The following is an 18024-nucleotide window of genomic DNA, read 5'->3' as shown; positions in this document are numbered from 1 at the left end:
TGAAGATTATTTGTGTGTTTTTATATTAAATCACAATTTGATAATACACTGAACCTATCCTTTTCCTTTCCTAATGACTTCCCTAACAAGAAAGATAACTCTCCAGTGTGGCTACCACCTTGCAAGGCATCAAAATGACTTTCAGGATCGCTGAAACAGTGACTGATGCTGTCGTGTGTGTGCATGCACATGCATGCATACGTGCATACGAAATCCAGTTTTCTAGACATATACAGACTATGCTTAATGTTTTACTCTGTCACATTAAGGTCTCTTTAGAACCCTTTAGATAGGAACTTGTGCATCTAGATGGCACATACCTGAGCTGAGTGTTTCTTAAATAGGGGAATTATTTCTAGACATGAGTGATGAGCAGTTTAGGTACCTAGAATTTAACTACTATAAATGTAAATGAGAATGTTTTTTCTGATTCTTTTGAAGTCTTACTTTAGGGGCCTGAGTAATTTTTTGTGATCTGGAGGTAAGTATATTGTTTGTTTATTGTTTAGTATTATTATTAAATTCAATCAGGTAAAGTTAAAACTGGTATGAAATTTGATATTATAGTATAAAAGCACAAAGATCAGTAAACATATACTTTTTCTTCCGAAGGATACACACAAGAAGAAAAAATTGAAATTGCTCATAGACACTTGATTCCTAAACAGCTTGAACAACATGGCCTTACTCCACAGCAGATACAGATTCCACAAGTAACCACTTTAGACATCATTACTAGGTAAATCCATTGTTCATTGCTTTAAGTTTTCACTAAGTTCTTTTTCTTGTAACTAGTGAATTAATTTTAGAGTGATAATACAAAGCATTTAAGATCTGTTGTCCTTAATACCTTTAGAAGTTCAACAGTTGGTAACTTACGGAATTGCTCTTTCTGAGCTCTGTCAGGTTCTGCTCTCTAAACCAAATCATTCTTCCTTCTCTAGAGACTTCTTTGTCTTTGGCTCTGAGAGCGTAGCTCTGGATCGGTGGTGTTGGCACAATTGATAAGGCAGCATGAATAAATAGAAGCACTTGATGCTAGTATTGCTGCAGTGTTCAGTGTGAATCTATGGCCTTGGCAGCAGACAAAATTTATTTTAAAGAATGAAATTTTATTTCTGTCATCTTCATAGACAAAAAAAAAATAATTATCATTTTGTTTCTTGTGATTTGATGGGCCACATTTGTCTAAAAATTGGAATTCGTTTTAACAATTAAAAATACATTTTTAAACAGCTTATACTAATTAGAACTACTGTTTTAATTGGACAGGAGAGCAAAGATACTAATCAGAACATCTTTTGAACTTGAAAGTGACTTGTTTACAATGGAAGAAGTGTATTGAATGAATTGATATATTTTATGACCAGGAACAGCATTTTGGCATTTAGTAAATGTTTTTGCCTGACACTTCTTCGTAATTCATAGATTAAAAGAAAATATTATTTTCTAGTCGGCTCATCTAATTTCAGTGAATTTTATTTTTAACTTAAAAATAGTATTGCCTTTTGATTTTTTTATGCACTTGAGAAGAGCTCAGTGTTACTGGAGTATTGTTTAGCATTTCACTGAGGTTCAACTCCAAGCGTTACTCATGTCTTCTTCCCAATCTGTAGTTTCCTTTCTTAACTTCTATCAGCAAACAACAGTTACTTTGATATTAGCACAACATTTTTTATGTTTATTACAGCAGCCCAAGGTCTCACTGCTTTCTAAGTTTCATTTTATTAGGATGTATTTTCTAAAAACAAAATGTGTTTACATTCAAAAGAAATCTCTCTCACTATTGTCTCTATGCTAGATACACTAGAGAGGCAGGAGTCCGCTCTCTGGATCGAAAGCTGGGAGCTATTTGCAGAGCAGTGGCAGTGAAAGTGGCAGAAGGACAACACAAAGAAACAAAGCCAGATCGTGCTGAAGTGGCTGAAGGAGAAGGTGTGTATTTTTTGCATGTTTTACTAAAAAGGAATCTTCTAACACTGTAGTCACTAGGTAGCAGATTTATCAACATTTTCTTCTTTTTTATGCTTCTTGAATGGTTTTTAAAGTTTTGTGAATAGAGTAACATTCTTATGTATGTTCAAGTAGTGCTGAATTATAGCTTGGGACGCGAATAGAGTGATTTCAGCCCACCAGAGTTGTAACTGAGAAGTACAATGGATCTGTTCCATATCTTAAGTATGCAGTTCTGATTTGTGTATATTTTCGTATCTTGTTGGCTTTTTTATGCAAATCCTTCACTTTTCTCTTTCTTTAATAAAAGGCTAAGCAGTAGCTTTAGTTATTGTATTTGAAGAGTTTCTTTAACTGTGTTCTGCATGCTCTACCAGCTCAGAACTCAATCACGTTGTTTTGTTGTATTCTGAAATAAATGTCTGCTTGAAGACCTCTGAAATTAGGAAGGTTCTTGTTATGCACCTTTGACTGCAACATATCCATCACTTGAGGGGTTAGGGCAATTTGTAAAACTCATTGGTTAGAATAGTATCCTAAGAAATGATGCTTCAGTGATCTTTAGTGATAAAGATTTAGTACTTTTCAATTATTTGTTTGTTTGTTATTATTCACTGTCTTGAAGAATGGGAAGCTTAGATTTTTCCTTTACCTCTGCACGGTAGAATTTGATTATTTTACTCTTGACCAATAGTAGAATTTGTATTTGATCCAAACATGCAGTAGCTCTTGACGGTTGTCATCTTTATTAAGTTTGTTCTTTCCCATGTGCACAGAAGGTAGTGACTTCGTATTCCCAGTGATCCAAGTATCTATAGGCTTTGTTGGCAATCGGATCAGTTGAAGGTAGATGGGAAGTGTGAAAGGACAGAATCTCAATCCAAAGCTGACCTTCTAGAATATGGATGGATAGTCTCTAGAATCATCTAGGTTGGAAAAGATCTTTACGATCATCAAGTCCAACTATCAACCTGACCTACTGAGTCCCATCAGTAAATCATGCCCCTTAGTGCTGCCTTAGTCTTAAGAAAACCTAGCAAATGGGGTGTTGGATGTTTTGTTTGTTTCTTAAAGACTGCAGTGAGTCTGACTGACACTTGCTGACAAGAAGTACTGCCAGTCTTTTGAAAAACAACTGTGTGCCAAAGGACACCAGAAAGCAAAAACTGCAGAAAGGCTGCTTACCTTTGCTCCAGAATATTCACAAACATTAAACACTAAATGGATATCTATTGGTTTGATCACAGAATCACAGGGTCATCTAGGTTGGAAGAGACCTCCAAGATCATCTAGTCTGACCATATCCCTAAGCTCTACATCTAAATGTCTTTTAAAGACCTCCAGGGATGCTGACTCAACCACTTCCCTGGGCACCCTATTCCAGTGACTAACAACCCGTTCAGTAAAGAAGTTCTTCCTAAGATCCAACCTAAACCTCCCCTGGCGCAACTTTAGCCCATTCCCCCTCGTCCTGTACATGGCACGTGGGAGAATAGACCAACCCCCACCTCGCTACAGCCTCCCTTCAGGTACCTGTAGAGTGCAGTAAGGTCGCCCCTGAGCCTCCTCTGCTCCAGGCTAAACAAGCCCAGCTCCCTCAGCTGCTCCTCGTAAGCCTTGTTCTCCAGACCCTTCACCAGCCTCGTAGCCCTTCTCTGGACTCGCTCGAGCACCTCCATGTCCTTGTAGTGAGGGGCCCAAAATTAAACGCAGTACTCAAGGTGCGACCCCACCAGAGCCACTGTTGTGAAAGATTCCACACAAATAGAGACTCATCATCTTTTCCTTTAAAATAAGGCAGCTTTCAGGTCTGAATGGTAACCCCTGACTTCAGAGAGTAAAACCTGGAGGAGGAAATATAACTAATATTTGTATGAATACAGTGTTATTAATTAGAGGAGCATATAAAAAAGAGCCTTATAGTAAAAACTCCATAATTTTGCTCTAGAAATCTGTTTTTTGATGGTCTTTTAGCTTTTCCTTGCCTTTTTCCCCTAAGCTGGTATTCATTTCTGAAAATTAAATCTTCTTTTACATTGTTGAGTTTTCTAAGATCATCATAATGTCTCTGGAAACTGCCTGTAATATCAGAAGTTTGAACTTGGGTCAGTTCAATCAGCGTTTGCTTAACTGGATTCAGCTCAGTTTTCTCTGAAGGCCTAAGGAAGGTAGACTCTCACAGTAGCAATGGTTGTGCATGCGTGAATGACTGCGGTTGAAATTTTCTCATCTACGTGCATACTTATTATTGCTTTCCATCTAGATTGTATGTATCTTGTCTACCCCTCTTCTTGGTGTTGGATGTTTCTGAAGTCAGGTACTGAGCTTGTCAATACTTCATGAAGTACTTCGTGAAATACTTCAAGAGCTGAATTAGCTCTTGAGCCGCAATGCTGAGCCTTTAGGCTGTGGTGCCTGTGCTTACTGGCAGCAAGAAGATCGGGTTGTCTGGGCTACTGGGAGCCCTGTTTTTAAAGTATTTCTTTGTACTGAAATATAGTTGTATCTAAAATGTATTTTAAAGTCCTAATATGATTGCTGAATACGAAACCTAGTATCATTCTGCTCCTCAAGCCTTCCGATTACATAGAGGAAAAGTAGCTTCAGAGCACAACTCCTGATACTGTCAGGAGGATCATTTTCCTATCAAAGCACAGCACAGAAAGGAACTGTATTAGGCATCTCAATCCAGTGAGAGAGGTATTTGCAATGTTAAAATTAGCACTGTACTTGCAACCTAGGAGAGGTGTTTACACTGTTAAAATTAGTACTGGATTTGCAACTTACCAAAGCTAAGCAAAAACAGCAAGTTAAGTGATCCAAAAGAGGATGAAATGCTAGGATTTTTGGTTGACACCTGATTTGGAGTAGGCCAAAAAAGAAATGATCTGTGAACAGTTGCCTGTGTGCCTCTGGACTTGAAATTATTCATAAGAAGCAGCTGTATTAATGAAAGGGAGTTCAAGGGAAAAGTGCCTCTATAGCTAAACTTGGGTGTTACAAAGACGCGTGTAGAATGATGTAGTCAACAAAATGAGGCTTGTTTTGTACTAATGACGTGCTCATACCTAGCTGTATTTTTAGCAGAGGGTGTCACTTGCTGGGAGCGTATGAGAGTGAGACATGTTTTAAAAATATTTTTGTTTAGATTTTATTCAATCAGTTGGAAGCAACCAAGTATTTAAAACCAAACCTGGAAATAATCCCCAAACTCAAATCCTTGCAAGTTGACACAAATAACGTAGCCTACATTTCTTTCTTTAGTGTTGTTGCATGTTTTTTTCCTGTTGATGAGTGGACGTGTGCAGCTGTGCATAGAGGTGATGAATTTTTATTTCATACAGTTAATGACTGGAGGAATACTTAGTCAAGTTGTTGTATCTTAATAGTTTAATTTTAAATTTTCTAATTTTTTATGTATCTGTATAAAAAGACAATACAGTTTTGCTTTAAGCATCTGTCAGTGACTAATGTGGGATTAAGACTGCAGTTGATGTGTTTGTACATCACAAGATTTGAATATGAGAGAGTAAGCAAGCTACAAGCTCACCTTGTGGATTCTAACATGCTGAACTATTTTTTGTATCAGATTTGTAGCACATCAGATTAGTAATGTGCCTGTGCTGTTTGTTCAGCTGAGTGCCTTCTGGCTTGTGGCTTTATAATAAGAGGTGAAAGAAATGAGGTACTAGAACCACAAATTTTCCATCATTGTATTGATTAAATCAGATCATTAAACTGAAGTGGAACAACTGTTTCCAAGTCTTTGCAAACATTTGAACATGTGGCTTTTGACACTCTTCAGTAGTGGGGTCTATAATGCAGAATATCAGCAGTGGCAGAACTGATGCAAGGAGAGACTCTGTCAAGAGATGTTTAGCACTTTCCAAAAATCTGTGCCTGAAATACACTGGCAGCTTTGTATTGCCTTCCTCACTCCTTTGATTCCTAAGCTTCATGACAAAGTTGGCACTGGAAGAGTGTTAGTTTGCATCAGTCATTGAATCTGTACAGTGAACTTCAGGAAAAGCAAATGGAGTCATTCTTCAGACCTCTCCAGGGAGGCATCCTTGTGTACAGTAACACTATCTGCTGTTTTACTGAAACACTATCTGAGGTTTATGAGACACTTATCTAGCGTTTGACACTAAAGAAAATTCCAGGAGTCACAAAAATAGGTGAGACCTTCCTATTTTGGAGCCACTGCCTCAAGACTACAATGCAGCAGCTGGGATCTGATCATGATACAGCAGTTGAAACCCAGAGTGAAAAATGATGTACCAAAGTCAGACTTGAAAAGGAGGTTTAGGAAAGTTTATGTTTAGTAACTAAACGTGATTAATTGAGGATCCTATCTACATTGAAACCAAGGTTTTGAAAATGCTTAAGTATTTCTATAACCCAGTAATGAAACACAGCCTGTTCTACTACCTGGCGATGAAACTACACTGGTCTGTGAGTTTATAGGCAGGCATTACTAGTGCTTAACTAAATCAATCATATGAGGAGCTGAGAAATGTTCCATGTTGAAGTTTTCTTCATCTCTTCCAGTTACTTGCTGCCATTGTATCTCTAGAAGAAAGCAGCAGTCTGAAATTCCTAAACCTTTGTTTTTGTGCCATGGAATTCCTTTTTAGATGAAATCCTGACATATATAGTAAGGAGTTCATTGTCTGTGTGTTCTTGCAGGAATCCATTTTCTTACAAATCCAGTATTTAAATGCAAGGTTTTGTTTCATTTTGGGAACTGCAGATGTCTGAGGAACATTGTCTCAGGCTTTGCTGAATAGCTGTACTGAGTAGCTGTGAATTTTACTTTCAACCATTATCTGTTGTTTTTTTTTTCCCATTCTTTTACCTAACCCAAAAAAGTCCTCTTTCTGGAAACTGAAATTTTACTGATTTGTTTTAGATAAATGTGTCATTTGACTTTTAATATGATTCATGGTCATTCCTCTGCTATAGGTAGGGAACATGTATATGCCATCATTAATGGAATCTTGATTACTTGTGTCTTTACAGATTCTTTGCAGTCAGCAGTAATGTAAAGGTGATGAAATAATACATTTTTTTCCATCAAAGAAAAGTTAGTGTTTGTAATATATTAGAAACATGACTTTGTGCTTTTATAGCAAATCAGTTTGTCAGAATTTAGATTAATATTAAAAAAAAAAAAAAAAAAAAGTTAAAAAAAAAAAGATGTCTGGAGTTTGTTATTGTTACAAATTATAAAGTGGGGTCTCCCGGTTAGATTATATAAGCTCAAAGAAAGAGGTTTTGATTCTTCTAATAGGGCAGGTGGCCTCAAAAATTATCTTAGTGATTTGTTTATGAGAAGTCTGTCTGCTTCAGCTGCATACATAGGACCAGGTGAAATACAGGAGCAAGCAGAAATGGGAAATTGTGTTTGTTAGGTAGTAAAATCCTGCTATAGAACAAAAGTAGTTTATTTTACGGTCAGTTTTGTTTTAAAATACGAATTGCCATATCAAATTACTTGGGTTTTAAAGATCTGTAGTACTGGAATTGCAATCTGAGTTGCAGGAATAGCATGCAGATTATGTTTCCTAGACTTGTTAGTATTTGTGTATTTAAATTTATTATGTACAGAAATAGTAGTTCAACAAAAATACAGAGACATGCTGGAACAGCAGGGGGGCATCTGACTAAGGCAGTGTTTACAATAAAGGAATGGAATTTATGCATTGAGCAAGGAGATGTACAATGGAAAGATTAATGGCTGTTGGATAATAAATATTAGATTTGAGTGCTGAATGAAAGCTGAGTTGGTACTGTTACAGCGATGGAGAATATTGTCCCTGATACTGCATGGATGCATTAGTGAGAATTGCACTGTAAATAAATTAACTGTAAAAAGGTTTTCTTTATATGCCAGGATTAATGAAAGGGTAGTTTATATCTCCTGAAATGAGACATTCACCTTTCATCCATGCGGAGAATTACTTCTGTAGCAGAGAACACCTTTAATGTTACACTGAATAGATTAGATCATTGATCTGTGTTTTCCCATAATTGTTTAAAGTCCTGGATCTTCAGTTAATGTGCATGAATTAATATGCAAAGAAAGACAGCTTCTTCATTGAATGGGAAAAAAAATCAAAGAAAGGAAGCGACTGTAAATAATTTTCCAAAATACACTACAGAAGGCTTGAAGCTCTGTATATGTTCCTGCATAATTAAGACTTGCTTAAAATTTATCTTAGGTTTGTATATTTGGGGTGGGAAGAAAGACCTCCGCGGTATGGATGTGTACAATGCTCTTCTTAATGGCAGCCTCAGGGCAGGGAGGCACTGCTGTAAAGCTCTGCCACAGAACCTTAGAAACATCTGGATTGTTCGAGTATTTTTCATTTCTCTGATAAATGTTTCACTAAAATATTGCTTTGGGCTCTCAAGAAAATGGTAACGAGTCCTTTGCATCTGGATCAAATTCTGTGGGGAAATGACTCCCTGCTTGCCTTCTCCTTCTGTATACAGTCACTGAAGGGTATGTACGGTGCAGGCCTACTGCAAATGATGTTTAAGTTCTTCGGCTTATTCATGCAAATAAACAGCTGCACAGCCTGATTTGAAACAATTCTGAGGCTTTGATATTTGTATGGTCTGCATTACAGTTCACTTTTGTACAGAAAACACATTTGTATAGAGAAACAAAAATTTTACCACGAAAGAAGCAATCATATGGATAAGCAATACAATCATACTTCGAATGGGGGAAGGAAAGAGCATGCTTTCCGATCCACAAATACTGCTCTAATTGCTTGGTCTCTTCTTAATGACACTGGAGTGTATTGTATTCAAAAGTGTCAGGCTAATTGGGCTTTATAGCCTGTCCCGCATCACACCTATACGTATTTCTGAAGACTAATTTGATCTTTGAGGAATGTTTTGCTGCTACTGTCTATTGTTCAAGCCACGTTGAAATATCCAACAAAAGACAAGAGCAGAGCCCTGTTAAAGGTTAATATTGCAAGATAAAATCAGTAGATGAAGTTAATTGTACAGAAATTGTTTGGAGCTTTTCCACCGAGCCAGGACTGTGTGTGCTGTGAGCCAACTGGGTGCTGGACAAATGAGGGACATCGATTTTGTGAATCAAGATTTACACTGAGTAAAGCCATAATAGTCCTTAGAGACAAGCATTAAAGTAAAAAGCACAGTGTGCAAATATCTGCTGTGTAGGTAGCCCTAAAGGGGGCCTGTGTTCCCACCGGGAGCTGTCTTCGGCATGACCTGCAAGCCCTGGCTTCTGCAGCTGGTCTGTCTGGCGTAGGGGATTGCGAGGTGGGGTATGGAGCCAGGAGGGCAGAGCCACGAGGTGTGAGGTCCTCGCTGGGAACTACCAGATGAGATGCTAAGGAACAGAATGAGGACTAGCTCTAAGTAATGGACGCAGCTGCGTGGCAAAGCAATGTGTGGAAGTCTGGCCAAGGTGCGCCTACTTTATTTGACAGGGCTTAATTATTTGTCAGAGGCTAAGCATTTAAAATCCTTTCATAAGGAGACCACAGAGAGCACAGTAGCAAACCCCTCCCATCGTAAAAGAGAACAGCAATTACAGAACTTCCAGGAAGGTTTCCACATTCGGCTCCATTTTCTATCTCACAGTACATCAAACACGATCGCTCCTGCACTGCTTACTCCTTACACTGTTTTCATCCACAAATCTGACGAAAAGTGCAAAGTGCTAAATGAACTTAATGCATTTTTGCTATTTGGCCTGGTTTAAAATGCATTTGAGCAGGTGAGTTGCATGTCTGTCAGTGGGCTAGACTCATAGAACTCTTAGAACAAGTTTAGTCTTGATAATTAAATTTGATGCCATGTTACCTTTAATTTGACAAGATTTTTGTGAAAGATGCTTTCAACTCGTTTTCATGAACTTTTCTAAATATTTCTTTGAGTGTTGTCTTCTTGTTAGGATTTTTCTAATTCCTGTGTCAAGAAAGCCTGCCAGAAATCCTAAAACAGATCTGCTTCTCTTAGATTGCAAAGAACACGTCACAGAAGACACCAAAGCAGAATCCATCAGTGACACGGCTGACCTGGCTCTGCCACCAGAAATGCCAATTTTAATTGATTTCCATGCCTTAAAAGATATCCTGGGGCCACCCATGTATGAAATGGAGGTAACATCCTTGTTTTTTCTCTGCTTTGCTGTTGTTTCTGTCTGTTTTGACTAGTTGTCTGTTTATTGCTATTGGCTGAGTTTATCCAGTGTTAACTTTAAAAAAAAACGTATTAGAAACAGGATTGTGCTTGTTTTCCATGGTGCTTGTGTTCCCCCAAGCATTTTTTCACCTAAAGAATATATTTGTATACTTTTTTTTTTTAATTGAGAGCACATAAATAATGCAATGGCATGACTTTCTGTTGGTAAAGATGCCTGCAGCACTGCTTAAGAATGTGGTAGTGTTTTTTTTTTCACTTCATAACATCTTTGCTTTTGTTTGGGGGATGTTTTTGTGGTCTTGGGAAGGAAGCCAAAATAGAACCCAGGAATCCTGTCTCTGAGGCAGCTTTAAGGACTGTCCCACATACCTCCTTAAAGCCAGTCAGCATTCTTGGGTATTAAAACCACTTCACTTTACACCAGCGTTCTCAAACATTCTTCAAATTAATGCAACACTTAGCCAGTAAAAATAAATGTTATCGTCAGTCACCTCCAGCCTCCTCGTGTCTGCTTTGCTCCTCAGTAGGCCTATTCCAGAATTTTTCATGCTTGAATTCTCCCCTTACAGGGAGCACAGTTGGAAGTGACCAGAACTCTTGCACAAATTTACACCATTTAATTTAGTTCTGGTCACTTCCAACTGTACTCCCTGTAAGAGGAGAATTCAAATAAGTATGACAGATTGTAGGCCAAGAAGTGCATGTGATTTCCTTAGGTGTTCTGACTAGTTCTGAACTTGCTCTGGAGTTGGTTATTCTTTTAAATTTGGTAGTGTGGCTGTGTTGACAAATAATTTTGGCTATTTTGTTCTCTTTCTACAGGAAAGCAGTGCAAGTAAAACTTTTAAAGTGTGCTTCTTAGCTCCAAATATATAAACACAGGAGTGCTGTGGTGCTTTGGTTTTTCTTACGTGAACAGTTGCCACGAAGATGCATATAAGCATTTGATGCTGGCCTGTACAACCTGAAATGAGACTGACTGAAGCTTCTGACTTTTATATCGAAGGCTTTTAAAATGTTTCTATATTTAGTAGGCAAATTAAGTAGTGCATAAGTAGAAGTAGAGATGAATCCACACAGCATCAATTCCCTGAGCAGTTTGATTAATTTTCATGTGCTATTTGCTGCATGTAATAATGAGGAAATATTTTTCAATACACACCCCTCTATAATTTTTCTCCGTGTAAGTTGCTCAGGTAGCCACATAAGTCCCGTTTTAGTGATTTTTCCCCACTAACCTCTAATTCCTTTGATATTTTTTTTTCAAGTGTCCCCAAGATTCTTCCAAATGAGGAGTGTAACTCCCATCTCAATGACAACAATTTCAGATTGGCTAGTGTTGTTTTTTCTGGTTTTGTAGTCTGCAGCACGCCTCTTTCCTTTCTACACCTTGCCTTTAAAGCTTTGCCTTTGACCTGCATTTTGCCATTTGTAATTAGTTGAAATGAAGATACAGTGGAGGCAACCCCTGTGTCAGTACTTGGATGAGACTAAGCAAATAGAACGGAAAACATGATGTGACTTAATTGATTTGTTGTCCTCCAGGGAATACCCTAAAGTGAGTGATTCATCTTCTACGTTTTCAGTGCATTGCTGGTATGTTTTCTGCAGAGGTCTTCCAGCAGAAAGGCATGACAGGTTACTCAGCTCATTCTTGTAGAATTAATTCATTATCAGAAATAAATAATTTTACATGTCACTCTCCAGAACAAATGTTGGAATAAATCACATGTTATGGCTTAGGAAGAATAATCTTGACAACAGCTGAAAGTGTAAAAGACTTGATGAAACATTTCAGCACAGCATGCTTTGGGGGAAGAGCTTTATGTCATGTCCAGCACTTTTGCAGTACAGTATTTCTCTTTTGACTTGGAATTTAGCTTATTTATTTATTTATTTATTTTGTCTTCCTTCAACGACTAATTGTGCTCAGGTAGCAAAGCACTACTGGCTCTGCATGGAGAATTCATCCATTTCAGAAATGAATCAAATTAATTTTCAATTCTGTATTTCAGTAGCAGACAAAATACTTTAACACGGCCTATTGCTTTACTTTACAAAGGCGTATTGGTCTTTGCTCTACGCACTGCCTGATGCAGTACAAACTCTTCCAGTTTCTGTTCTGCCTTGTAATAAATACCTAACTTGGTAGTTCAGAACGTGCTGAATAGCTGTATGGTCTGTCAGCGGGGCTTTCTTCCACTCCTCGTAGCTCAGGAAAACAAAAGGACTTTCTGTATATTCTAAAAGCGTCTCTCACATAAAGGAAAAAATAAAAATAAAAACTGGACCCTTCATGGAAAACATCCTGCCTCTCTTTCCTTCTCTTACCGCAGGAGACTGGCATTCAGACACTTGCATTGCTCACATCAGTGACTGGACACAGAGCTTAGATAAGTAGATCATAGTCTTGTGTGGAGCAGAGAGCTTGCTTAATTACTTTTAATTACTGACGAAGGCAGTCAGATTCTCCCTCCTTTCACATCCAGCCTGCTAGCACACACAAGTACTTTAATTATTCAAATTTATTTATAAATGTTTGCCATGAACATTTGAAATGAGTGCATGAATCACTGTGTTGTGAGACTGGAGTTTGGGCAATGAAACCACTTTTAAAAAAGCCCAAGTGTTGGGGAACGTTCAGGCTTAGAACTGATTTTTCATGTAAGTAACAAGAATCAGGACAAATATGACTTAATCCATCTGCTAGAGGTATATAAGCATTCAGTCAGGATTGACTAAATACTTGAAGTCCTTTGAAGTTAACAGAAAGATTCTCATTGAACTGTTGGGGGTGGGGAAGGTTGTGAGAGCGAAATATCCAGATGTTTGCCATTGCCTTAAGCTAAGCAGCCACATACAGGTCCTATTGCTGTAATTAATGTTTACATGTAGGCAGAATTACTGCTGCATAAAAAAGTAAATGGGCTCAACCCTTGTGTTTTAATCAGTACAGCTGTTTTGAAGGCAACTATCAAATTGTTTTTGCAATAGCTTTGCTAGGACTGTTTCTGGAGTTGTTTCCTGTGCTCCTTCCAGGTATCTGAGCGCTTAAGCCAGCCGGGAGTGGCCATAGGCTTGGCTTGGACTCCGCTAGGGGGAGAGATCATGTTTGTAGAAGCCAGCCGCATGGACGGAGAAGGTCAGCTGACTTTGACTGGTCAACTCGGAGATGTCATGAAGGAGTCGGCACATCTGGCAATTAGCTGGCTGCGCAGCAACGCAAAGAGATACCAGCTGACTAATGGTAGGTAGGGAAAAAATGCCAGTCGGATTGCCGTACAGACGCTGTGTGCATCCATTGACCTCTTACTGCAGGAGGCGTGCACGTTTAGGAAATACTAATATCACATGACAATTAAATGTCCTCAAACATGATATTTTTCAGTAATTCAGTAGATTGCAGCATTGCTAAATAACAGGAGAAGTTACTCGTACTTGTGGAAATGGAGCTAGTGTTAACAGAGGAAAGGTTTTTTCCAGCAATCAGTGCTGTCTGGAAGTTGAAATCAGCTCTAGTGTTCCTTGGTGGTTCTTCTGCCGATTTCTGCCCAGCTGAGGTTTTAGTGGCCTCGTGAGCAGGCTTGGTTTGGAACACGAGTTGTCACTGCAGTCTCCCACTGTGGTCAGTCCCTGCCTGCAACAGCCTGGGGTTAGCCTCTGTGCCCAGATGCTTCTGGGAGTGGTGGCAGACGCTGCTCCTTAGGCATTTTTCTACAGACTTTCCAGCAGCGGTTTTGTGATGTGTGATACTCAAGGCTGTTAGTTTTCCTCTAAAATTAAGGTAAAGCTTCCGGTAAAAGTAGGTTTTTATAGTTTGCTTTAATATTTTGAGAATTATTTAGGCTTATATGGTAACTGTTGAAGTGCAGTGAAATAGGAATTTCACCCATATTAGTTTTAAATAGATTTGAAAATAAAATCTTGAACGTAGGCAATGCTGCTGGCATTGAGAGTGTAAACTAGAGAGGCAAACATATACACAGTTGGGTCCTAGAGGTGAAGTAAGGTGAAAAGATGTAAATGAGAGATCTACTTTATTATATTAATACTGCTTTTTTTTTTTTTTTTTAAAGAGAGCTGCTTTTGTGTGGTATGTTCTCTGAAAATTTACATTCATAGTTTGGGACATAAAACTAAAGAACTGTATGTAGGAATTCCGTGGCCTCTACACTAATCCCTACTCTGAATTTCCCAAGACATGCAAATGAGTTACGTCCCCTCGCCCCCCTTCAGTACCTCTGCAATATAGTGTTGTTTTTTTCAGCACGGTTTAAAAAATAGTGGTAAGGCTTTTAGTTCTCTGGTGGCCTTTCAGAATAAAGACCAGGAACAAAACGGGTTTAGATTTTTCACATTCAAACCATTCTTTTTTTCTTTCAGCTTCTGGAAGTTTTGATCTCCTTGACAACACTGACATCCATCTGCACTTCCCAGCTGGAGCTGTCACAAAAGATGGACCATCTGCTGGTGTTACCATAGTAACCTGCCTTGCTTCTCTCTTCAGTGGGCGGCTGGTGTGTTCAGATGTAGCCATGACAGGAGAAATTACACTAAGAGGCCTTGTTCTTCCAGTATGTATCGTTTGAGAAAAGAGCTAAGTTGTATTAATTCTCCATATTGTAGGTGTAAAGTCTGTTTCTAGCCCTTTACAAAAGCGTGGTCTTGCTGGATCGTTCCCTTAGCAGCAATCCAGTCTCTTCTGGTGTCATTGTAAGAGGCTGATGGAAGCCAGCCTCGGCTAGTGCTGTATACTCATGTGTCTGCCTTGCATTTAAGGTTAAAAATGGCCTTGATGCTGTTTTCAGGAAGTGCACGTTGTTAGCGTGTCTAGTTAGAAGGGAAACCTAGAAATCCTAAAATTCAAGATAATTATATTGCAATTTCAACACATGCTACCTAGAACTATTAGTACAAAAGTATCTCTGGTTTGACTGGCAAGTTGTTTTTTTTTGAGCTCTCACGGTAATTTCATATAGGCTACTCTCAAAATTCTCTGTATTTTTAGCCTCTACTTATACGTTGTTACTTCTGTGTAGTTCAGCTGAACAATGTTCCCATAAAGCTTGTTAAAAGCATATGAGGGCAAAGGGAACTTTCAGCAAATACAATTTCAGTTTTAAGTATCAAAGGGAGATTGGCATAATTGATTAAGACAGATAGAGATGATTTATCATCTCATACCAAATCATGGACAAAGGAAGGATGAGGTTGGAAAACAGGATTCTGTTTCACGCAGTGGAGTAAACCAGAGCTAACATAATTAAAGTAACAGACTGTAAGGCTCTCAGAAGTAGCGTTCTGGTGGCAGTTAGACTGACACGATTGCCTGTCGTTCAAGGCTCTGGTGAAAAATAAACAACTGCCTTAACTCTGGTTTGGTTTAAGTTTGCTGAGCTTTCTGAATAAATTGCTTTTATTGCACCAGTTACCCAATTTTGCCTATTGTTTAAGGTAGGTGCAGAAATTACTTGTCTGTACTAAATCATTTTTTATAAATGACTTTCTTTCTGAATGTTGGCTAGGATCTATTATTAGTAATTTTAATTCATGTGAGCATGCCATTAACTGCATCTGCTGCCTGAAAGAAAGCAATGGGGTGAGTATGCAGTAGCAGTGTCCAGACTGTGATCACCGTGGGGATTTATGGCTCTGTTACTGATTTGCAGAAGCCTAAGTAGTACTTTCTGCTATAATACAGGGCCTTCCTGTATCATAAAAGTACAGGTTTCTTTGGTAAGATGGTCTTAAAAAAGGATTCGAAAAAAGTTTATGGGGAAGAAGCTACAGCTATGACTAAAAGAAAAACTGATTTTAAAACCATCTTTACATTGTCGTTACAAACTCAGAACAGGTAGCTTCTTGAAGTGATGCTTACTTTCCTAGAGCAAAGCCATCTTTGCACTTTTGGGTACAGGTTTGTATTTTCTTTTGTTTAACGCAAGTTATTTGTTGTGGAGCATTGCATCTGGAAGATTTTTCCCCCTTTCCTCTTCTAATGCTGCCTTTATTTTGAAAAACTTTTGTTCTTACGTAGGCATAGGATTTCAGCATGCCATAAGAGAAAAAAATGTGTTAAAGCCACCTTTATTTAGAAAATTATCTCTGAAAATGGATGACTTTTCAAGTTTTGATACTTTTACCTGCATTCCTAGATGAATTTTTAATCCAGAGAGATTTTTTCCTTCTGTTATTAACTGTTATGGAAAAAGTGCTGTAGCGTAATGTGTTTAGCACTAGCTGATCTTTAAAGTTCCTACCACTCCAAACCATTAATAGATTTCCCTTGTTAAGCACATAATGAGGTAAAACTACTGCTAATTTTTTTTATTACTTCACTAAATGATTGGGGGAAGGAGAACCTCATTAAAATTTAACTCCTGGTGTGACTTCTAAATTTGTTACACTAATTATTTTATGAGAGTAATATATTATATATAAAATCTTTTCCTCATTAGGTTGGGGGAATTAAGGACAAAGTCCTGGCAGCACACCGAGCTGGACTGAAGAGAATCATCATTCCTCAAAGAAATGAAAAAGATCTTGAAGAAATTGCAGTGAACGTACGGCAAGATTTGACTTTTATTACGGCAAGCTGTCTGGATGAAGTTCTTAATGCAGCTTTTGATGGAGGATTTTCAGTTAAGCCCAGAGTTGAGCGTTTGAATAGTAAACTTTAAGTAGACAGGCTGAGATTAACTTCTACATCAAGTTTTAATAGAGATCAGTAACTATCAAGTATAAATATGAGGTACACTTGATTGTTTAAACATGGGTGTAAGTGCAATCAAAATAAAAGTATTACCGTAGCAGTTAACAACCCAGAACCGCATTTTATGGGCATGTGCTACTACAAAGAATCTTGGGGAGAAAAAAAAAAAAGAAAAAAAAAACTTATAGTGGGTTTCAAGCATAAGAAAGCTGAAGTTCTTGAGAAATATTTGCTTACTTTCTCTGGTATGTCTTTATATAAACGTCAACAGCTGATTATATCTGTAAAGGGCGAAAAACCCCTAGACAGGGAATAGTATGCAATTTGTGTATTCAGTGGACACAAACTGTCGCAAATGCTGCCTAGCAGAGGAGCTAACAGAGATGGGATGTCACCCTGACTGGGTGCGGTTTTCTTATTTAGGAAACAGCACTGAAGCAAGGTACTAAGGAGCAGTGGCATCACAGGAAAAACGTTTTTTGAAATCAAAAAAAATACTTAAAGGATTTAACCAGATGCAATACAGCCTAGATTAAGTTAGTAAATCCTTTCAGCACTCCCAAGAGTTACAGGCTGTAGCAATGTCAATGTAGGTATCATTTTTCAAACCTAAATACAGGAATGCATTAACTTTTGTCTAAGAAGGGAGATAATGCACTACGGTTCCCATATGCAAAGTTGTACTTACAGCACTGGAAGTAGGTGGAGTGTACATGAAGACTTCATGAGAAAGACTGAGCATGGTAACCTTTTAGAGGGACAAAGTACACGTCCTTAATTCTTACCCACTACAGAACTAGGAATATTGATTCTGGGATGCTTGTTTAGACTCTAAAATTAAATCAATTTAAGCAATGTCAAGAAAACTACTGGACAGTTAAATTGCATTAGGTACTGCACACTGTGAACAACGTAAGGTTTGAGAAGTGTTTCAGTATCCTGTCTGAGCTGATAGCTTTGTCTCTTCCCTTGAATGCTAGAGAAGATAGAAATTTAACCTTATGTAAGCTACAATTCTAGAGTTTTTCACTGTTTTGGACTAGGGTCAAGCACAAGAGAAAACCCAGTATCATAGTCTGTTCTTGCTCATTAATCCCAAAACAAACTCAAGTGTGCTTATGAAATGCCAATTGTATCAGTTACAAAAGCCTCTTAAAAAGCAGCCA

The 18024-nt window shown here is 38.1% G+C and overlaps 1 protein-coding gene across 2 annotated transcripts in view; it reads left to right on the top strand.

Annotated features, from left to right (window-relative positions):
• The window catches only part of LONP2 (lon peptidase 2, peroxisomal), a 39508-nt gene extending 22047 nt beyond the window's left edge, over positions 1–17461 (top strand). Inside the window, exons 10-15 of one of the 2 annotated variants that reach the window (XM_035337004.1) lie at positions 613–739; positions 1802–1935; positions 9946–10103; positions 13186–13393; positions 14530–14720; positions 16605–17461. In XM_035337004.1, coding sequence (XP_035192895.1) covers positions 613–739; positions 1802–1935; positions 9946–10103; positions 13186–13393; positions 14530–14720; positions 16605–16826 — 1040 coding nt within the window. In that variant the 3' untranslated portion in view covers positions 16827–17461. The remainder of the gene's footprint in view (positions 1–612; positions 740–1801; positions 1936–9945; positions 10104–13185; positions 13394–14529; positions 14721–16604) is intronic. The other variant, XM_035337006.1, reaches the window with a different exon arrangement.
• The last annotated feature ends 563 nt before the right edge of the window (positions 17462–18024 follow it).

This window comes from Oxyura jamaicensis, chromosome 11 (assembly GCF_011077185.1).
Source record: "Oxyura jamaicensis isolate SHBP4307 breed ruddy duck chromosome 11, BPBGC_Ojam_1.0, whole genome shotgun sequence".
NCBI lineage: Eukaryota > Metazoa > Chordata > Aves > Anseriformes > Anatidae > Oxyura > Oxyura jamaicensis.
Note: the sequence above shows the minus strand (reverse complement) of the source record. Positions and strands in the feature narration are given on the sequence as shown.